This window comes from Neodiprion pinetum, chromosome 4 (assembly GCF_021155775.2).
Source record: "Neodiprion pinetum isolate iyNeoPine1 chromosome 4, iyNeoPine1.2, whole genome shotgun sequence".
Lineage (NCBI taxonomy): Eukaryota > Metazoa > Arthropoda > Insecta > Hymenoptera > Diprionidae > Neodiprion > Neodiprion pinetum.
Genome location: NC_060235.2, coordinates 7,242,365 through 7,265,182, shown reverse-complemented (window position 1 = coordinate 7,265,182; position 22,818 = coordinate 7,242,365). Strand labels below are relative to the sequence as shown.

Below are 22,818 nucleotides of genomic sequence, written 5' to 3'. Positions count from 1 at the left end.
TCACGTATCTGTTCGACCAATCAGAACCGATTGTGCGGTGTTCTTTATCTCCACGCCGCATCGTGTCGAACCAGAGTCCAGACCACGGTGTGTGTGGCGCGAGTGAAGGTCTGTGACGTACGGTTCGAGGATTGAAAATTCCCGTTAAATCAACGAGATTCGATTCGTAATGAAGTATATATTGGTAACCGGCGGTGTAATTAGCGGGGTGGGTAAGGGTGTAATCGCTAGTTCGTTCGGTACGATTTTGAAAAACTGCGGTATTCATGTGACGTCCATCAAGATAGATCCATACATAAATATAGACGCAGGGACATTCTCGCCATACGAACACGGTGAGTTTATTTCAAAGACTCCGAGACGTCCGTTTGTCGCCGATCTTACCGATGCCGGCAATTTATCATTTCTAATGATTGTTGTATTTCATAAGAATTTTACAACCCTGTTCGATCTCGACCATGCGGTCGCTACGAAGCCATTTTGTTCGTGTGCGCACTCTTTGGCGCGGTTTCTAAGGTCACGTGATTTTCTCGGAATTCGAAAGGTTCGATCAACAATCGATATATCATGTATTCGATCGATATAGTTCTGCTCTGCTGATTCAAACAAAAATAATTATCAAATATCACCATAAACACGTGTCGGGGTATTACGAAATGATTGCAGCTCTTACGAAATATAAAAGTTTAATCCTTGGCAATTTTCGAAACAGCGCAGAAACTGCATTGCCTTTGAATCTGTACACCTGTTGATAAATTCCGAATCGTAGGTCATAGCGTACTACAAAATTTTTCATGATTCTAAAACAAGATTGACGAAAACAGACTGATTCAATTACATTTTCAGATAATGGACTCACCTGTTGATAACAATATAATTTATTGCTTCTTCCACTCATATTTATGTAGAAATTCAGACATATGGTACACTTGGCTATTCCATCGTCAGCTATCAGCTTGAATTTCGATAATAAGTAAATTGTCCAACGGTTCTCGGTACAATATTAAAAAAACAAATTTTTCCCTTTTAAAATTTACCAATTGTTCTATTGTTCTATACTCGGAATAATTGGTACATAAAATCCAGTGTGAAGGGAAACAATACCTTTTGTACTGTTGTTTTGAAAAACATGATTCAATTGTCTGTGATTGTTTATTAATTATACATGTTCTCTTGTTCCATGAATGCACAGCTACTTTCTTTTGGTCTTGTTCGAGTTGAAACAGTGCAACTATCATATATCTGCTATAGTCATAACATGCGCTGTACAAATTAGCCTGAACTTTGTTTTTGATTAGCTTTCAACCGTTAGACGACGCGGATTTGAGAGTTAAAATCGCTCTTGAGAAATGCACAAATCAGTGTCTGGGTATCATGTATCAACTATACACAAAGTTCATATTACAGGGTGAGCCGATTTATCGGTTTTCCGGTCCTCTAGAGGTTAAAATTCACGTGATTTCTTTCCATTCTCAAAGCAACTAATCTATTGAAACGCACTCAAAGTCGATTGTTTTATTATCATCACGATTAATCTGTTTTAGGCGAAGTATATGTTCTTGACGATGGAGGCGAGGTGGATCTTGACTTGGGAAACTATGAAAGGTTTCTCGACGTTACTCTCCATAAAGATAATAACATCACAACGGGTAAAATATACCAGTCTGTTATTACCAGGGAACGACGTGGTGATTACTTGGGCAAAACTGTTCAAGGTAATTTTTCTCCTCCACTATCTATGAGTGCATTGTTTGCGCAATGAGCAGAGAATACAAATATCGGTACATGCGTGTTCCAGTTTTATAATACATGGTATTTTCCATCTCCTTTTGTTATAAAGTTATTGTAACAATGTATGTGTTTCCCTGAAGTGGTGCCGCATATCACAGACGCTATTCAAGAATGGGTAGAAAAAATGGCTCATCAGTCCGTGACACAGGATGGAAACAAACCCGAGGTATTCGAATCGTCTTCTCCAAATAGGGTGATTTTATTGCGGAGTATTTAATTTCTGGATTGTTTCTTCTGTTTTAGGTTTGCATTGTCGAACTCGGTGGGACTATTGGAGACATCGAAGGAATGCCTTTTGTTGAAGCTTTTAGACAATTTCAGTTCAGAGTAAAGAGGGAGAATTTTTGCTGTGCTCATGTATCTCTTGTTCCTCAGGTATATTTGTAGGCCTAGTAATAATGTCGACATGGGAATAATTGAATATATCTATTGTCACGAATCCAAACCAGAGATTATCTATATTACAAATTTTTAAACAAATTCTTTCTTGAAACAAAAAGTTGTAATTATCAAGATTGGAATGGTTCGACCGAAGCAATACAATTAATGTTACAAATAAATTTCTTGAACTTTCAGCCTCGTTCTACCGGCGAGCCTAAAACAAAACCAACTCAATCCAGTGTCAGGGAGTTGCGTGGCTTGGGTCTGTCACCAGATTTAATTGTTTGCCGATCCGATCAACCCATTGGTGATTCGGTGAAGGAGAAAATCTCTAATTTCTGTCATGTTGCCCCTGAGCAGGTAATTACGATTGTTGCAATTAATTCATTTAACCAATACACAGCACTGAGTGCAATTATTGACAGCATAATGATGTTCAGATTTTCACTGATTAATAATACTTTCGTTCTATAGGTGATAACCATTCATGATTTGTCTTCGATTTATCGTGTTCCATTACTGATGGAGCATCAAAAGATTATCGAGTTCCTGAACGATAGGCTGCAATTAAATATCAGTATGCCACGACCTCGCCATTTTATGCGAAAATGGCGAGATCTCGCTGAACGCATTGACCATTTGCGTAAAGAAGTGAATATTGGTCTCGTTGGGAAATACACTAAATTGGAGGACTCCTATGCGTCGGTCACTAAAGCATTGCAACATTCAGCTGTACAAGCTGGCTACAAATTGAATTTAACCGTGAGTTCTTTAAATTTGGGTATTCACTAATTAACATTGAAAAGTTAATCAATTCCTTTAAAAACTCGTATACGTTTCATCTTCATAATTGACATTATAATGAAAATATTTGCTTCAGTACATTGAAGCTGCCAGTTTGGAACAGGCTACAAAAGCAGAAAATCCAGTCTTGTATCATGAAGCATGGCAAAAACTTTGCAAGAGCGAGTAAGTCATTTTGTTTACTGATTTTATCGTAAAGCTTAATTATAGCAAAAAATTATGCCGTACATCGACTAAGTTAATAAAATCTTGAAATTGTAATATTTAAATGTGTGTAGTGGCGTGATTGTGCCGGGTGGATTTGGAAAGCGCGGAATAGAAGGGAAGATGGAGGCGTGTAAATGGTGCAGAGAAAACGATAAACCTTTCCTTGGAATATGCTTGGGGCTGCAAGCAGCTGTTATTGAATTCGCTCGGAATGTTCTTCATTTGATTGGAGCTAATAGCACGGAAATTGAACCAGATACCAATCATCCAATAGTCATTGACATGCCGGAGCACAATCAGGGTCAGATGGGTGGAACGATGAGACTTGGAAAGAGGCGAACTAGATTTACAGCAGCTAATTCCGTCATAAGTAATTACAAGCATTTACGAAAGTGGAATGTAATTTTCCAATATTGTTGCACAGAATTTTCTGCACACTCCTGGTTCTGAAAATCTTTGCAACGCATATTTCAATAGAGTATTTAACAATCTTATTCTTTACCTTTTCCTGCAGAACAACTCTATGGTAATAAAGACGACATTGAGGAGAGACACAGGCATCGATATGAAGTGAATCCAAAATACGTTGCAGATCTCGAAGCCGCGGGATTGAAATTTGTTGGTAAGTTCTAAGGCGTAATACTAATTAGCAGTAAACGGGTCAAACTAATTATACTGTTTCTGAATATTGAATATTATAAAGTTTAACCATATTCTATTTACAATCTGAATAACGCATAGTCTGAATCTATGATTTGACTGCGACAGGACATGACGACGACAAAGTGAGAATGGAGGTAGTCGAATTGGAAGGTCATCGTTACTATGTAGCAACTCAATATCATCCCGAATATTTGTCTCGGCCCCTCAATCCTTCGCCACCTTTCTTGGGACTAATATTAGCGAGTGTGGGTAAGCTACAATCTTATCTGGCAAGGGGCTGCAGACTCTCGCCACGTCAACTTAGCGACAATGATTCAGGTGAGATAAGTTTAAAATTGGTTCTTCAGTTATAATTGTTTCTCTTTCTACGGTATATATATATATATACATATATATACCGTAGAAAGAGAAACAATTATAACTGAAGAACCAATTTTAAATATATATATACATATATATATATATATATATATACATAATAGATGTCTTAAAAACTGGATTTCTATCACTTCGAAATCATTACAGTTACTCATGAACCACGTGCTGTATGTTAACCGGGTAACCCATTTATGATTATTGAGTGATTTTTTGATTCGTTTGATTCCAGATGAAGACTATCCAATTGTAACAAAATTGCCACTAGAGAAATTGCAGATATCTAATGATTCGAGAAACCCTGGCACAAAAGTGTCGGACAATTGATGTTGATAATAATATAATTTGATAGCTCATGGTTGTCAATATATGAATGACGACAATTTATTCCAAAATTTATGAATTTTACGAAACTGTTTTATTTATATAATATTTATTTTATCAATTACATGACAATTCTAAATTCAACTAATCGCGTAGCCTTTTTTCATAACATTTTAAAGATAGTTACATGACTTCGTTATTTTTTATTAATAATCGTAGTTGCATAAAAATAAATAATTGATGATTTTTTCGAAAACATATATTTTCGAATATAGGCTGTTAGATCCCGTATTTGATTATAATATGTAGATCTAAGAATTAGTGCCACATTTTGTATTGAAGTACTACACATCCATTTTTTACAACTGACAAATTAGGGTTACGGTTGTTTTTCAACGTTTTTGAGTTTCTATTTACGTTAGAGAATATTGAGCAAGAGTTATTGGTTGCTCTATTATTAATTAATTATAAACAACACTTACATATATGCATGAATATTGCCATGCTGGAAGGACGTCGATCACTTCATCACACATGGGAGAAGATTGTAAAAATCTCACATCAAGTATCTCAGCACGAAATTCCACTTTTATCGTGCATACGACATGTAAAGCAGATGTTGAAAAATTCATACGGGCGTGTCGACGTAAAAACGTATATGGGCGAAAATATCATAATTTCGATTCCAACGAAATCTTGTAAAAGATATTTTGTTTACACGGAAATTTTATTTTCAATCTGCGATAAAATGCGATTTTGCGCACGGATAGCGATCGAAAGTACGAGTGGCTAGCGTTGGAAAATATTATTTGTTTTTAATCTTAAGTCATGCATCACTATTATTGGGTTTACTCTGAATTTGTTGTATTCCATTGATCGAAATATACATTTTTTTATATTTTATATGTACGATATTGTGATTGACTACAGTGTAACTTTTCATTATATCCAAGAATGAATTGCATGCATTGAGTTTATAAATAATATGTATATAATCCAATTAAGTACCGCATATGGAACTTGCGCAACATGTGTAAAAATAATGACTGCAGTTTGATCAGCAATTAAATATCTGAGCAACAAATAATTCGCTTATTCAAATTGCACTTCGTCATTGAAAGTTTTTAAAAATTTTTCTCATTTCTTATTGATTAATGTTCATCAATGTGAAATCAAACATCAAGTCATGCACGATATTATTTTTTTCGAGAAACTAATATTTTTCTTTGTTTATAATTTGAATTTGAAGAGTCTTACAAAGCGTGACTGTACCTCAAATCTCTGCCTTCTTCTTGCAAGAATGAATCTCTACGTTCCCAGATTCAGTAGGTAGTAAGATTCTGTTCATCCGCACGCTGTGGATGTAAAGAGAGTTTGAAAGACATTGAAATTGTGGGGATCATCGCTAGAGCTGTATATGTATATTCAACACAACTTCACGTGCGGAGAGAATTTTGATCATCTCAATAATGTTCGCTGAGTTGACAAGTTACATTCTTTAATTTTCATTTATTTCCAGCAATGAGGTGTGAATAATACCAATTTAGTCTTTCAGGTGCTATAAATACAGTTGGAATGGGATGTTTAGGAGTAACTTTAATAACATGTCAAATTTTTCACTATAAATATTTATTCTTACAAAAGTCATTGGGCCAAATAACTTCCTAGTTCTACAAAATTGGTGTCATTACCACTATAATTTTCATTATAAACACCACGTAACTTAAAACTTATCGTAGTGTTATGTGATTTACTCAGTGTGTGATTCGAATGGTGCTTCAATTCATCTCGTTCATAATATGAGTGTTAGTATTCATATTGAAATTATTCTACACGTCCAGTCCGGTCTGTTCCCACTTTTTTCTTTCGATATGGCGTGCAATTACAAACAGTTTTCAACTTGTTTGTTTTTGGTGTGAATTTTCACAACTTATTCGTTGCACTACTACATTTATGCCGCAATCAGGATAATATATAAAATATTCAAAAGTTAAAAAAGCAGGTTCTAGCTGGTACGACTCTGAGCAGTACCGAACACAACTATTAAAAAATTTGACACTTGGTATAATTAACCAAATGAGCAAAGGGTTTCTTTTATCGAACTGTTTACTGAACGTATTTACAGTTTTATTGTGAGTTTATTGGATGCAGGCAGTTGAAGTTACTTTTTCCATCTAAAAAATTTTGTAGATCTCACTTCACATTCTCAAGTCTACGTAATTATCGTCACTGAGAAACATTCCTACGCTAGCACCCTGTTACTCAGTCTGAAGGCACAGCTAGGAATTTGAGTGAAAAATAATCAATTCTAAGCAAGTAGTCACGTTATCATCTATGCCTTGAATAACAGGAAAAAGAAACCGTATTCCCTATGAGAATATAGTTCAATAAATCAATGAATATTTGCATACTCCCAATAAATAATTAATTTATAATCTATGTATTACTATTGTTGGATAGTTAAGCTTCTATAAGTGCTACTGATAGCCATTTGATGGAACAAAGATTTCTTACGATTTGATATTTTCTTTTTCCCAGTTGAGACATTTTAAATGATATATCACAATTTTTCAGATCCATGTATTTCTTCGTCTAGAGTAAGGCTAACATAATAGGCGTGTTATGAAAAAAATTGAAACAATATGTGTACACTTTTTTTGTTTTCGGAATGTATCAGAATTTTATTAATATTTATTTCTGCAATTCACCATGTGTAAGCGCCACTACAAATCATAAATTAAAGGTTGTGGTTCAATCTTTGTCTGGAACAAAGAGTACGATAGATAATTGCCTGTTAGTGGAAAATCTGCGATATCTCTACTGACATTCATTATTATTTATGACATTATTCTGCAACAAGATATTTTATTATTCCAACTACTGTCAGCTTTATTTGTACCGATACATCATTGGCGCGAAGTTAGATATGGCATACAATCTTACAGGAACCACAACCCAGAATTAAAATTTACTATCATTACGTAGAATGGAGTATGTACAAAACAAACAAGTAATTTATATGCAAACCAGATTGTTTTGAGTGAAAATCAAGGGAATGACATTAAATTCGATAAATAATTTTAACACAAGTGATGTAGATAATAGTATTCGTAAACAAAAAAGATCAAAAAATACAAAATAATAATAAAAATAATAATAATACAAAGTATATTTTCGTTAGATGCACGTTGGACGGTAATTATTACAACTAGTAGAGATTATGATAATAAAGGACAGAAAGATAAATATAATATCAAATAATTGTTAGCAGTAGAAAATGTTTGTACATCAACTGAGAAGCAAGTCTCTGCTTATTATAATTATTATTGTTTTTCTTTCCATTTTGTTTTACCAATGAGATAAAATTTAAATGCTAAGAAATTATAAATCTAGTGTAAAAATGGGTATATATTAATCAATGGATTTGTATAAACTAACAGACTGAACCAAGCAATCGACAATTAATAATAATAATCTTGATTATAAATTCTAATTTGGACATTGCTCGAAAGAAGATGAGTTTGCGATTACGTGACGATGAAAAAATGATAAAAAAAATCCGGATTTCTGAAAGTTCAACTTTTTCTTAACTACGTCAAACCGTAAGATTGAAATCAAACCGAATAATAGTTTAGTGTCTTTTTTTGACGAATTATTTCTTCATAAGTAGTTTGAAATTCAATTGCAAATTATGTCGACTGTACGTTCGTGTTTATTGTACACAGAGATTCCACGTTTGACGTGACAAACAGTCAGCTATTTTATAAAATACGTTTTTCTGTATAAAAAGCATTGAATCGTACACATTTTCGGCACGATAGAATCGGGGGCAGTGTACTAAAATTAAATAAACCATTCTTTCTTTTTTTGAACTTGGTGACCAGTCGTGGAATGGACGACTGCGGAATCTGGGTCCAAAGCCATTTCGGCTCCTTTGTCTTCCTGCGTTAGATACTCTCCCTTATGCCTGGACATGTACCTGCCAATAAGCATTGCCATTATTATCAGGGCTATCAGTAAGATAGCCAGTACAGTTCCCAGTATGGCTGTATCAGTTTCATGGTAAGCTGCCCTCAGTTTGTCCTCGTCGACTTGCGGCGGTGGTCTAGTTTCAACTATATTCGGCGGGTGAGTAACGGGCTCAACTCCGCAGAAATCTTCCGTCAGCTGACTGCCCAACGATCTTACATTAGCTGGTCCGCTTTCTTGGAAGAGAAGCTTCAGCGGGTAAATATCGTCAAACTCAACTCTAGACAAGCAGCCAGTAAATCCCTCGGTCATAGATTCGTTTTTACCGATGTACATGTACTGGATGTTGTTGAACTGAGCATCGGCAGAAGCCTTGATGTTGAAATTGAAAAGTTTTGGCTCGTAGTTGTCGACCTGTATGACCAGGGTTGCCCCGGAATTTTGTCTGCTTATTCTGACGTCGTGGTACTGGCCTAAGCCGAAGTTTTTATCAGGGAATATTACTTCCTGTCTTTCAAAACCAAAGTCAAAAACGACACGGAGATGTCCACTGTTGGATACCATTATCGTCATGTATTCTCCGGAAATGTTAGAAAATAGACCTATCAAAAAACCCTTGGGATTCGTCGTTGTGAATCCAACGCGAATTTTTTCAGCTATAGTAGAACGCCAGCTTCCCATGAAATCGTACTTAATCATCGAGCTCTGTCGCATGTTTACACCAATTTCTGAAAACACATAAGGAAACAAAATTTTAACGACCTATCTCTGATCAAAGATGTGTACTGTATTAGTTGTCTCATAAAAGCGTAAAACCTATAGATAAATTAACTTACCATCTGCACAAATTGGTCCTTTAAAAGCTGTCCATCTGCAGTCACACGCGTATCCATCAAATCTCTCCAAACATGTTCCATTGTTCAGACACGGGCTGCTTTCGCATCTCCCTACACAATCGGTGCTCACTCCGTAGATTCCTCTTCTAGCATGGCTTCTCAGATCTTGTAACACTCCGTTCAATAACATCGCTCTGATGCATCCGACGTAGCCATCTCTGTAATCAATTGTTGCTCCGATTATAAGATCAGAGGTAAGATGTAGCGCTCTGACCGGGCCAGGTGGTTCTCTGACTTCGTTCTTAAGAGCTCCATCGATAACGATTCTGGCCTCCTTGCGGTTTCTTTCCACAGATACAGAATGCCATTGATTGTTGGCTAGGCTGTACGATGTTTGAACGCTAACAGCCAGCGGCCCACCTCCAGCCTGATATTGGAAGTGAATTTGGTTTCCTCCGTGAATAGATACTTTGATGTAATCTGTAGGTCCCTTGCTATGAATGATCACTGCATCTTGAATTGTGGTTTTAAATTCAAAATAAATATCGCCGCTGTGACCCATGTCGAATGTTGGTAGATTAATCGTAGCATCAACAATGCGAAACGTGATAACGTTTTTGAACAGATCTGAAATGAAAATTGTGATTTGTCACGCACTTTGAATTGAAATGTGTTTCAGTTATTTCCGTTCTTTTTTCTTTCATTTCGTAACTGTCAATATATCAGTATTCTTAATTTTATCTCTGCATTATTTTCATTGAATATTTGTTTAAATAGGTTTAAAATGATTTATGGTAAGTACAAATTGGGTGACGAAATTTAATAATCGTATGGTTCATTCAATATGGTTCACATACTTCTAGGTTCCCTAAGTACGTTTCAATTTTACACACAAGATTTCGTTGGGATTCTGTGTGCGGGTAGAAAAATATACAGAAATGCTCTTTTGTCAAACTGGCAAATATTTGGAAATATTCTGCCAAGGGTAATTATTATTGGATGAGGCTAATCGTCTATGCTGCTTTGGAATTACTTTGGAAAGGTGAAAGTCCAAATAGACAAAAATAAGACAAACAAAGTTGTTGAATAAATTAATTACAGGATTGGAGATTGTTACAACAACTATACTCGTGTCAGCTATGGAAATTTTAAAGCTACCGTAAACCTAGGCACTTCAATTGATTCCTATATTAGCAGATAGATGATCTTCTGCTTACCCAAATGTACCCACGGTAATTCGGTACCTTACAGAGAAATTTGATAGGGTAAATTAGAAAAGAGTCGACGATGATCAGTGTTACCGCAGATAATTATAGTTTTTTTTGTTTACCATCGCCTTCGCAGATCAAAGGTCCGAGAGTATATCTTCCCTCTTTTTCATCAAGTGGCGTTCCAGTATCACCAAGCCGTAACTGCTTTACAGGCAGATGCTGTTTTTCGGTAATGTCACCGCCATCCTCTTGCCAGCTCTCAAGCCCTGAGTCGCAATTACACCACTTTGTCGGTTCTACACAAGTTCCAAGAACTCCACATTCGCATTTACGAGACCCTGGGAGCGCACCACCCCAGTAATCCATGCGTTGATTGCCTCTGCTGACCCACCATGAATTTGGTCGGAAATCTTCGGTTATCGGAACTGTAAGATAAATTATTGGAAATTATTATTTGGCTATGGTCAGTGAAATTTTATTTATATACTTCGGTATTCGGTTTTACAAACCTGGCGAGTTGAAAAGTCTCGACTCTTTGCAAGCGTAATTGATTCTTTGCGAACAGCTGGTGGAACGATTCAACAAAGCTTCGATTTGGTCAAAGTCGGCATCGTAATTCACGTCTTGAATAAAACTTCCCGGTTCTTCAAACCCGTTAACTGGTGTTGGTAGCTCATTACTATGTCTGAGAACAGTCATTACTCTTCCATCGGCATAGAATTCACACGTGACAGGAAACGGGCGTAAAGGCCCGCTTGCGTCAACATCAATTTTTATTTCAGCTCTCTGATTAACAGAATTTGTATTTTTGTAGGCCTCGCACGACAGCGGATGCAGGGCTAAACAGAAATTGAAATCAGTTTTATGCTCAGGTCATCCAGAGTCAAAAGGGTCGTTTGAAACTTCATTACACTTTGCTACATACATGTATGACAGACGGCTCCTGCATAGCCGGTATTTGTACAGTCGCATGTAAACTCGTCGGAGGTTTGACGACAAATTCCTGCATGTTTGCAGGGATTAGGGTTGCATCGATCTGTCATTTGACAAGCATCAAAGACAACTTCATTTTTGCAACAGTATTCATCCTCCTTCCAATCGGTAGGTAGTTTATAATTTCCGTCAACGGTAATCATTCTCATACATCCAACGAATCCTCGATTTGTTCCTGTTCCGAATACGCCCCCACCAATCAAGTATAACGAACCTGTTGTCATATCCAGTAAACGTCGCGTCCGCATTGGACGACCATCCACATTGAGTGTGAGACTATTTTTCTGTATCGTCAGTACAACTTGGTGCCATTTTCCATCATTAAACATATCGTCAAAGTTATCCAATATCACTTTTGGATTACCTTGGGTTTGTATTTCCACTTTTATTTTTCCCTCTTCGAGGAACAGCTACAAACACAAGTAGTCATGTCACTTGTATTCAATCGAGTACATGTTTATCGATTGAAAAATGATTAGCATTACAATTATCACTCACTTTTACGTATCCAGGAGAAGTAAATTGATGATACATAATCATTCCTTGATGTTCGTACGTTCGGAATGCGAGCGAAATATTTAATGAGTAAACTCCTTCATACCCTCTCAGTCGAGCGAATGATTGCGGTGTCAAGAATGTTATTGGAATTATAGGAGGTTCTGGACAGTAGTAAATCGTATTCACTTTGTGGTATCTAAGATTTTCGCCAGTTATTTCAGTTTCTTTAAGCTCGTGGAAGAAACTGGTAGTGTTTAGATAAAAGTTCTCTATACATCCGGTGAAATTTTGATTTACCACTAAGCCGTCTTGCCTATTTGGCACCCCGCCGATGAAGAACTGTTAACAAACGAGAGACGGTGTTTATTTTTGTTCTATTTATTTTCAAAGTTAAACCCTGATTGCGATAGATTTAAAAAAAAGAAAGTTACGTACAGCTCTGTTCAAGTCAAGACGGTAAAACTCCCCTTTGATTCTTCCTTTGATTAATACCCTGTCAACTGAGAATGAAATCGTCCTTCTGTTTCTGGATATTACAACATCATGCCACATATTATCGTCCAACAGACTTCCGACGGATAAACTCGTCATGACACCAGACCCCAAGTCTATGTTTAGCAGCATTCTGTTGTCTCGCAATTGTAAGGCTAAAAAGTCCCCTTGCGTTCCACGAGAGTACACCAACACTCCGTCGGCATTGTTAGTTTTGAAACGAAAACGGAGAGAATGTCTGTCCGTTTCGATTGGCTCTCGAAGAAGATCCCAACGTACGAGCGATGAGCCATTGAAGGACAGCACGTCAGATACTATAATTAGTTGATAGAGTTGAATCGTGAGAAAGGATCTAAGCTATTCCAATACTACAGATAAAATGATTTTGATACAGAGTGTAGCTAATACCATAATTGCATCCGTAGAGCTCAACGCGCAGGGATATTCTATCCCTCCATCGAGTTGGATTTATTCTAATCCATCTCGCAATTATAGGCACCTCAAATTTGTTCAATTTAATCATATCTCCGTTTACGTTGCCTTTGAACATCTGTAAGGGAATGACAATTTAGCAGGCCAGTTGGGAAAAGTGTTAGTTTAATTCCTTCCCTCTTGTTAGATAAGTTATACACCGAAACTGATCATATTGCCACAGAAATTGATTTTTTAGTGAAAAGATTATTGTCAAAAATTTCTACCGCTACTGTAATATGCATACGTGGTGAAACAAGAATTTGTGCAATTGTGTAGCAACAAGTTGGTATTAGATAGAGTGTTAGTCACAAAAGTGAAATAATAAATTATGCGATAGTGGCTGGATGAATTATTGGAAAATTAAATATTTCTTTGAATATCGTTGTACTGCGTATCATTTGGTACTGCCTAATAAAGAAAAACATCCATCGAATAAACACTCGAAAGTAGTAGTATATATCAAAGGTTTTTAGAGTACCAAACGCGAAAAATATCAATTGATTTTTTCCAATATTCTTTCTCAGTACCTCGTCCACACCATCCTCGCTTTCATAACTTGTCCAGGCCGAACCGTCGTTTGAATATTGGACAATATATTCGGTTACGAATTCGTTAGTATGTGCACGACCACGCGTCGCAATACTGCGTATATCGTATCTTTCTTTCAGCTTCATTGTCAGATGCTGATCGTAGCTGCTGGTGTCCGGTGACCATGCCGAATCCCCTGCAATTCCCAGCCCGTATCCAATTGTTGTTGAAAGCAGATAGTAGAAGAGAAGCAGAAAAAGTGAAACAGGTTCAGAAACACATAAGTATAACGATTGTACAATGTTTTTCTTTTCGCACAATAGTCTCTTTTATGATCCTTCATTTTCAGTCCAAGGTGATACAATGTAGGGGGCAGGATCTTCCAGCGGCGATTACACTAATTTCCACTACTACCATGCAAGCGGATAGATTACTCATGCATAATTACTCACATCGTGTATCATACATTATTGTTACACCGACCCTTAAGCCCGTTAAGACCATCAACGATTTATTATTGGATTAATAAGAGGGATATTGATAAAATAACTTAAAATATATATATCAAACGCGTTCGTCTTACACTCAGCCAGTCAGCTGTTTCGTCACTTTTTGGAATAATACATTAGGTGAAAGAATGACGAACACACAGATACGCTGCGAAATGATAGCCTTCTGTAATCGCTGAAAATTACCTTGGTGTTGCCGTCTTCCTCCTTGTAATCAGCATAGTCAAGACCGTTTGTGCCATAGCTAATACCGTACTCCATCACATATTCGCTCGAGTGCGAACGCCCCTGGGTGGCGATGGACGTCAAGTTCATCACTTCGTTCAGTTCGATGATGAGGTATTGGTCAAAATCAGAGCTGCTAGCTGTCCATGCGTTTCCGCCTATGTCCCAACAATATTTTACGCATGCAAGCAACTCAAACTGAACTTAACTAGGCATTTACTATGTTTCCAATAGTACGAGGTAATAAATAATAACACACAAAGATCTAGCCTCTGGCAAAGGTGATAAATAATTGTCGGAAAAATACTTTTCAGACTATCCTTTAATTGCTACAAAGAAAATCTTAATACAGTCGAACCGAGTAGTAAATTTCTCCTCGTATGAAACTTGGACTAGACATATATTTAGCTGAACAATTGATTATTCTGCTATGGTCGTACTATTAATAGAAGGTGGATGGATAGATAGATTCAAAGTTATTACTAACGATTTACAGAAAATAACGCGGGGGTAAAGTTTGTTCCGGTTTCATTGAACTTTACCTCAGTTTTACCTCTAGTAATTTGAAATTCAAGGACTCAGAATGTAAAATTAGTCAGAAGCATGAAACATTGTACAGGGAACATCTGGCTTAGTTTGATGCCGATCAATAAAGTTGTTTGCATAAAATATATAGAGATACAAGTGGAGAGGGAACTGAATTATGAAAGAGAAATAAATATTGATCAAGTTCAAACACTTGTCAAAGCCTACCATTGTTTCAGTCTAGCTTTGGTCGATTGACGGTAGTCTAAATAATAGCCATCAGGTTAGTCTAAATAATAGAGGAAGCTGGAATGCAAAATCTAACATATTTTCAAAAATAAATGGCTGGTTCGGCTGTATGTAATCCTTTATTTATTTACCCACTGATTCAATAATAATCGTACAATGCTTATCGGTTGTTACGTCAGATAATAATAATAATAATTAATCACGTATTTTTAATAAAATATGGGTTTGTCGATATTTAAATGCGATGACAATTCTCATTTTGTGAATACTCGTTCACATTCAACATTACTTACTAATAAAGATAACAAAACTTCTCTAGCTAAATCTTTTCTCGGGCTGCTCGGGCTTGGCAAAGTATTTCTTGCAATATTCGAGGTCCAATGAATGAAGGGAAACTGAATTTTCCATTAGCTTTTCAAAGTTCATTGTTTCAAATTTAATACCGCGAGATTCTGGGGCAGATTTGTTTTCTTGTAAGGCAACGGAAACGCAGTGATCTGAATCAAGTAACGATTCCTCAAAGAGCCAGTTCTGTTTCACCCCGTCTAAGTAGAGTTCAGTGTCCGTAACTAACTGACCCGCCACTAAGGGCGAATTTGTTTTGAATGAAATTCTTGATAAATCCATAGTTATTCCTACGCCTATAGCTTTGACATAGCTTTCCTTCAGAGACCAATGTCTGCAAAACATAGATACTTGATCCATTTCAGATTTTGAGTTACCTCCTCTGATCGAGTTCCACTCGGTAGGTGTAAAATTTCTATTCATAATTCGGAAAAATTCAGCCAAGTTTTTACCACCGGTGTACTCGAGCTTCATTACATCGACTCCTAACAGTAAATTTCTAACTTCCCCAGCAATGACTGTGTAGCTTCCCTGATGGGACACGTTGAAGTTTAGATTCTTAACGTCGCCATTCACGAAGGGCCGATCACTTTCATCTCTACCGAACGATACATCACCGTAAGGAATATTGCCGTACTCATTTACAAATTTACGCATCAACAATCTGCCGACAAGAGAGGCTCTCGCATCTTTTTTAAACACGAATCTACCGATTCTTTCCTTCTCTTCGATTTGTATGCAAGAAATAGCTTTTAGGAATTCCGTCTCACTTGGATCCCATTGCAACCAATTGAACGCCCATCGAACACTCGACCTTGCCATTTTTATCATAACAAGAATCAGATATGTTGAAATAAGTTACGTTCTTTCTTTTTTCAATATATAAATAAACTGTTTCACAGCGGACTTCTACGACAGGCTCCGTTTTGTAAAATTTTGGGACTTCTTAGTATCCACCTGAAGCAAATATACAAGACGCAATTTTACTTTTTTCCTGGCTATTATTCGATTACCAAACTCAGACCTAAGGTTGAACCTGAATATATGGAAATAAATCAGGGTTGTTGCATGGTTTGAACTTCAAAATTGTGTCATTTTTCTATGCTATAAAATTTCTTATCTACATGTAAGAAACCAACTGACGTTTTGAGCTAAAAATTATCTACTGTTAAAATAATACCTGGTCACTTTCGTAATGTGGATATAAGTGAAAGTGATACAGGATTGTTACAAATTTTTAATTCACACATTAGATTCTTGCATTACAACTTTTCATATTGACGCTTTCAGTCACAGTCTATGACAGAAATTAGAATTCTAAATAAAACCCATATTAGCGTATAATATTGTCTCAGATCTTGGTTTGAATATATTTTTGCAAATCTTAGAAATTTCTCAGGTTGCAACAACCCTGAGTATTGACGAGGCGATAAAGGCAAGGATTCAAAGAGTTACATGCTTATCTTCTGATGGATGAGTGCTAGTATATCTAGAATGATACGTACAGGGCTGATAGCACTAATTTTGATAAAAATGATAGGAGTGATTACCTGATGTAGAGAAGTACGTACAATGCATTCATCGAGTTGACTAAATACTTTTCGCAATAAAAAAGTTACTTCTATATCTACTGGGGAAACTCAACGTGCGTCGTTTGTTAGCGACTACTTTGTTCGCGTATCGTTTCATGAAAATTTATGTCTCAATGTCACGATGTGTTAAACACTGGTATATTATAATAAAAAAAAAAGATAATCTTGCTTAGTCAGGGTACTATTCAACTTTGATTTTTTCTTACTATAAAAGCTTAGGCCTGAGTGTTCTGAGAGCAGGAAGTTACGGAAAGTGTACTGTACCATTTTATTGATTTCTTTCAATTGGCTGATCAAGCTTGTTTTAGATATATTTTGTGGTGACAAAAATTGTATAGTTTCTTTAGAACCTTGCTGTTACACGATTAGGTGAATTTTTTTTTATTACCTACTTGTAAAATTTCAATATGATTATTCTGACCTGACAAATTTGAACGTGAATAGTATAGCATATAATTTATCGTTAGTAGGAACTTGGAGCGTGTCAGATGATTGTAACAGAAGATGCGATCAATACGTATAGAAAGAATTAACAAAAGTGAATTGTTATCAGCCCTGAGTATGTGACATAAATGCTTGCAAGACTGCCCTGCAAACCTCTCGTTTGAATGAACTAATAAACAATGAGAATTTTTTGTAGGTTTGGAGAATAATTGAAATCAAAGAAGTCGATATTTGTGCCAGCGAAGATTCATTGAAAGAAAGTAAATTTGAGATTACAACATCAAGAGTAATAAGGAGAAAAGCTAGTAGCCGACAACAAGAAGAAGCTACGGTATAACAACAACACAGTATTCAAGGCAGGCGTATTTTCACCACATCCACATGTTTGGTTCGATTTTGGATTCAGCTAAACCGACTTAGTCTCGCCCTGTGTCTTTCGACGTAAAAATCAAACGATATTCTAAAAATTTTTACCGTTAAGCCTGGCATTTTCGGGTCCTCGTTCGGACAGGGATGATGTAGCCTTTAGTTGAGCCTTCTCAAGCAGTGGCATGCCGCAATCGTAATCATCTGAAAGAAAAAAAAAAACAACAATAAACTACGAAGCGTCAGGTTTTACCTCGGCGTAATTTGGCGATGATGAGAGAATCAAGGGTTGGATAATTCGTCTTCGGAATAACGTCGCCGTTTGGAGCAAGCCAACGCCATGTTGAGCGTTATATGGGCTTGGCCCAAAGGGATAGTTCACGTTTGAAACAATATTATTTCGTCTATCGGAATCAGAGCTACATGCTTCGGTTCAATTGTTTTCGAATATGCTCGTCGCTTCAACTTACATCCGTTTGTTTTCGGCACTGATACGAGGGTGAAGAGAAGAACGATGTACTTGATAACGCACATCATAACATTGCTTGAATTTGCGGTTACACGGGTTACACCCAACTCTGGTTGACTAATGAATGATCCACGCAATGCCGCGGTCCGAGTCGGTGAGTCGACTCAATCTCTGGCTGTGTGAGGTGGCCGAATGAATAGTCAGACTATAGTTGCCAGTGACGCACACACAGTTGACACTTTCCAAGTTTCCACCCAACGTCTATTGGCTGATCCATACATTTTTTAAATCTATCGGAGCGACATTCGGTGGCCGAAAGACGAACTCGAGACCTGTCCGACTTTCCAACGCTTTGTAAGCATTCCGAAAGAGAGCAGCACTATTTGCATCAGTGATCGGCAGTTGGTTGTGACGAGACAAATGATTAACGCCCCATTTTTTTCGACACGGTTTATACGACGTTCAATTTTTTCTGTGTAGTTTCGAGACAGGCTGAACTTGGTGTAAACTTTTGATTAACTTTAGAGGAATCGGGGTTTCGAACGCTTGCTCTTGGGAAAAATATCGCGATCATTACTCTGTAAGTAAGCAAGCCTGAGGCTACGTAAAGCCGTGACAGTAATGCGGTAGTTTTTTTATCGACATGCAATTTCATGTGATACACGAAACCGTTCCGTTGGGATAACAGTTTTCAGTCAACGGTTGTGATTTGTGGACGTTGCTCGTAGTCGGTTCGCATGCTTCCTAACTTTCGATCAAATCTGGAGGCTGAATTGAATCAAATTTAACGATAAATGCAAGGTACAAGTACGAGCTTATTGCATTTGTTTATTGTATCACATAATTTATTCGACTAAACACTATTTCTATAAGAAAATGCTTCCGAAATATTCTCACTACTTTTTGTCTATATGATTTTTAGAATCGATATTTGATACTCCGTTTTCGGAATGTTTGTGGGCGGTTGTTTTTGTTTTCATTTACTCTACGCTTCCTCTTGTTCGACCGTTTTGTACATGTGTGTCTCTTTTTTTCCTCACGCGTTCGCCGAACAAGTGAATTTAATAGAAGAATGCATTTGTTTCGGCGTTTGACTATATTCACGTAAAGCGATTTCAGATAACACCGAAGCAACCGAAACAATCGACAGGCGCAAAAATACTACGACGTTTATGTTCAAATAATAAAAAACGGATTTTAATTCCAGGACCAGGAGATAAGCTGCGGATGAGGGTTTATTGCGGATATACTTGTGTTGTGATAGGCTTGCACAGATCGTCGCGATGCAGAATGGGTGAGTCGCATGAATTTCAACCTGTTATCTTTTTTCTGTTTTTCGTGTGTTGATTTTTTCTATTGGCCATGTGACAAAGCGATGGCTAAATAAGGGAACGTGATTTCATTATGTAGTAGTATTTTCATATTCCACGTGTCATATTTATTGAGCAGCAGAATATTATTTACAATATTTTACACACGCAAATAAAACCTAACGAGGCAGGTAAAATTGCCTGTGCGTAATAATGGTGTTTGTAAACTAAAAATTAAGATTAAGGTAACAGGTAAAGAGAATAGAATAAGAAACTAAAAAGATAGTATTAAAACTCACATTATTGAGCTTTGCTCGCGTCTTTAAAATTGCATCGATGTACGCCATTTATACTAAATGGCTATAAATAACTTCAACGAAGTTATGAAACTGCTTTTGAAGTTAGCAGTTTTGTAGATCGTGGGTAGCATCAAACCTTTTTTCCTCGTTGTTATGTTGGAAGATTCGAAATTTTGATAATGATAATCATATGGATTGCGTAAAGCCTCGACATCAAACGAACACTTGAGTCTTTGCAGCGTTTTATTCGTATTAGATGTCATTACAATTTTTATAACTCGTTTTTGGAGGGACGCTAATTTATTAATTACATTATTGTAGTAAGATATAGTGAGCAAACATTTCAGAAATGATGTTGACCTTTTTTTAGGGAATTTTTTCCACTTCGATATCCCATACATTTGAAGAACAGTGTATTTACAGCTCTCTGCAGTGTAGGCCATTTTATAAAGCTTAATTCTACAAAGTAGATTGTCATTGAATAAATCAACATTAGATATACAACACACATTTTATGAAGCAAACACAAGATTACCTACATATTGATGTTCCAGCTTTCGTATCTTCGTATAAATAATTTCTCCCACAATCACGATTCGTTCAATTTCAAAGCTCTCATGCATCTCGCAATACAATCATCTCTTCAATCAAAGTTACAAGGTTCTTGAGTAGACTTGAAACAAAAACAGTTTTTACTCCGTCTAGCTGTGCACTTTATTCTTTTTCGGAATGGTTGTACATCCGCATCGAAGTAATAACTTAACAAAAATCGTTGAATAAAGGAAAATTTTCATTTCGGTTCGATTACATTCACTCAAGTAAATTTATTCAATGTTTCTGTTCCAATTACACACAATTTCTCTACCTTCCGAGATGAAGTCTTCAACTTGAACACGTCTCAATTTGTGTTACTGTTACAACGACCCCACATCCCGTTGAAGTATGAACAATTTACTAGAGTGTTGGATCAGTGCCTATGTTGCAGATGGAACGAAATACACAATAAACCTCTTTTCAAGCACATCTGTTTATTTATTTTATTTCTGTTACCATTCGCATTGCTTTTTACATACCTCTGTGGTTTTTCTTCCGAGCACTTTGCTAGATGAAAGTCGACAATCACACGAATATCTTGAAAATTGAAAGTCTCTTGTAATCTTGAAACGTTGTTTTGATATTGTCATCTTCCTATAATGCTCGTAAGTAGCATGGTGAAAACTCTTTGTCCCATAGCTAATACCGCACTTCATTACATATTCGTTCGAATGTGAAGGTTCTTTGGTTGTGACAGTCGTCAAATTCATTTGACGTAGGTCAACGAGGCTTTTATAGTTCCTTAAAGTCCAATTCATTTATAATTTGCAGATCAACTTTCGAATCTATGTTTAACTTCAATTGATCGACGACTCTGCTATTTTAGTATTATCAATAAGAGATTGAATGGTGGAATTAAATTCAAAGTGGAACTCCAGTGGAGACCAAGCTTCGTTAAGATTCCTAGCTGAAAATAGATCGCTGAAGTTTTCTAGTTTTCATTGAAATTTCTGCCATTTGTCATTTCAAATCAAAGAGTCGCTATATGAAATGAGATAGGAATATTTAATGGAATTCTGAAAAAGAGAACATCCGACTCGTAATTCTCAAATACTCTAGCGTGTTACAATCTAACGGACCAAAAGCTAGGAGAGAAAACTTGACTATAAAACAGGTAAACATACGTTGCTTGAATTTTAACACAGATGAGCCTCCCACGCCTTTGTTGCTTTATCGGTATCTGAATATGGATGTGTTGACACTGCAAAATATGATCATTTTTTAGAGAGGTAGTTAGAATAACGTGCATATGGATTAATTGCTCCAATAGTCAATCAACAAAACCGGTATTTGTACAATTTTCCACATCAGTGGGGTTCAAAGGGTTTAATTCTCTTGCCTAACTGTTTTATCAAATTAGTGAGATTTCATCGAGTGGTTTGCAATGCAAATTGTTCACCATCAATCATCACTTCATATTATATTAATATTGACTCAATGGGAATTTTCGCATTAACATTCCACGCGAAAAGCGAGAGATTTTCCGGAAACAGGTTACCAAAGCTTGGGTATATGATGCATTGATTTTCCAACTGTTAATTCATATGAAGTTAAAAATTCGAAATTTCACATCCTGATCACCCTAGCAGTCAGAAGATTCGAGCTAATTTATTCAAATCTATTATTCATGTAATATCTTATTCGCCTTTCGATAAAATCGCTATTCGTGTGCTACTTGAAAATTTTTATATAATCTGTCGTACCTCACTGTAATTCTTATTTGATCTATGATCTTTGGGTGAAATTACCGATAAAATGATTTGGACAAGATAATATGATAGATATTTTATAATGTACGTGCGTAATGCCTGCGAATGTTTGCCTTCTTTTATTTATTCACCTATTAGGGATTGATGAATGATCACACTATTGTTGTCGGTTATTGTGTAGCAGAAAGATAATAATTTATCGAATGTTCCTATCACAAAATATCGCGTTGATCTTTAACATTTCTGTGCAATTTGCAATCTGATGATTAACTATAAAATTATGCTACTCATTTGCATCATCGATGATACTCATATATGAAACGAAAAAGGTTTGATGATCTAGAAAAATTTGATCGTAGAAATTAATTTTAATAACTTCATCGCTATTACTTCACGGCGCATCGCGGAAATAACCTGGTAGATCTCTCGAAACATCTCGTGTACAATCCAATGAAACAGGAAGAAAAATACTCAGTTCAAGAAACTTTGTAATTCATTGAGCATGTCATTCGATAAAAGTCACGAAATTTCACTGTTGTAGGAATTGAATGTTTTGATGTTCACGTGTCACTTGTTTAAAATTATTCTCAATCAAATTTTCCAATGCAGTTTTGAGAATTGAACAGGTTTTTCATA

At 36.4% G+C, this 22,818-nt stretch overlaps 3 protein-coding genes across 5 annotated transcripts in view; 2 read left to right on the top strand and 1 right to left on the bottom strand.

The window, feature by feature from the left end:
• The first annotated feature begins 64 nt into the window (after positions 1-64).
• Ctps (CTP synthase) lies at positions 65-5,448 on the top strand. The gene is made up of 11 exons (XM_046619848.2): positions 65-335; positions 1,545-1,715; positions 1,872-1,957; positions 2,035-2,166; positions 2,368-2,532; positions 2,647-2,934; positions 3,053-3,141; positions 3,255-3,553; positions 3,698-3,805; positions 3,952-4,164; positions 4,454-5,448. The coding sequence occupies exons 1-11, from the start codon at positions 170-172 to the stop codon at positions 4,546-4,548; spliced, it is 1,812 nt and encodes a 603-aa protein (XP_046475804.1). The 5' UTR covers positions 65-169; the 3' UTR covers positions 4,549-5,448.
• A 709-nt stretch (positions 5,449-6,157) lies between these two features.
• On the bottom strand, positions 6,158-18,511 carry Nrx-IV (neurexin-4). 3 transcript variants are annotated; one of them, XM_046619846.2, is made up of 11 exons: positions 18,272-18,511; positions 17,910-18,005; positions 13,546-13,742; positions 12,953-13,094; positions 12,488-12,858; positions 12,053-12,391; positions 11,487-11,964; positions 11,071-11,400; positions 10,681-10,986; positions 9,351-9,977; positions 6,158-9,242 (listed from the first exon to the last, which is right to left on the bottom strand). In XM_046619846.2, exons 1-11 carry the CDS (start codon positions 18,336-18,338, stop codon positions 8,389-8,391), a joined length of 3,807 nt encoding a protein of 1,268 aa, XP_046475802.1. In that variant the 5' UTR covers positions 18,339-18,511; the 3' UTR covers positions 6,158-8,388. The 3 variants fall into 3 exon arrangements, with proteins under 3 accessions (XP_046475802.1, XP_046475801.1, XP_046475803.1); XM_046619845.2 differs by lacking the exon at positions 13,546-13,742 and adding an exon at positions 14,242-14,438 and having other exon boundaries at positions 18,272-18,510; XM_046619847.2 differs by lacking the exons at positions 17,910-18,005; positions 18,272-18,511 and adding an exon at positions 14,242-14,381.
• A 273-nt stretch (positions 18,512-18,784) lies between these two features.
• LOC124215857 (disintegrin and metalloproteinase domain-containing protein 10) overlaps positions 18,785-22,818 on the top strand; it is a 350,156-nt gene continuing 346,122 nt past the window's right edge. The window contains exons 1-2 of the mRNA XM_046619705.2: positions 18,785-19,071; positions 19,478-19,564. Coding sequence (XP_046475661.1) covers positions 19,554-19,564 — 11 coding nt within the window. The 5' untranslated portion in view covers positions 18,785-19,071; positions 19,478-19,553. The remainder of the gene's footprint in view (positions 19,072-19,477; positions 19,565-22,818) is intronic.

Bases quoted from the DNA above. Each gene is read 5' to 3' on its own strand.
- Ctps (XM_046619848.2), top strand. From the start codon at position 170: ATGAAGTATATATTGGTAACCGGCGGTGTAATTAGCGGGGTGGGTAAG. The intron at 1,958-2,034 runs GTATTCGAATCG...CTTCTGTTTTAG, and splicing joins AGGATGGAAACAAACCCGAG to GTTTGCATTGTCGAACTCGG. The intron at 3,554-3,697 runs GTAATTACAAGC...CTTTTCCTGCAG, and splicing joins AGCAGCTAATTCCGTCATAA to AACAACTCTATGGTAATAAA.
- Nrx-IV (XM_046619846.2), bottom strand. From the start codon at position 18,338: ATGATGTGCGTTATCAAGTACATCGTTCTTCTCTTCACCCTCGTATCA. The intron at 13,743-17,909 runs GTAAAAATTTTT...TGGGAATTGCAG, and splicing joins CGAAAATGCCAGGCTTAACG to GGGATTCGGCATGGTCACCG. The intron at 12,859-12,952 runs GTATTAGCTACA...AACTAATTATAG, and splicing joins GCTCTACGGATGCAATTATG to TATCTGACGTGCTGTCCTTC.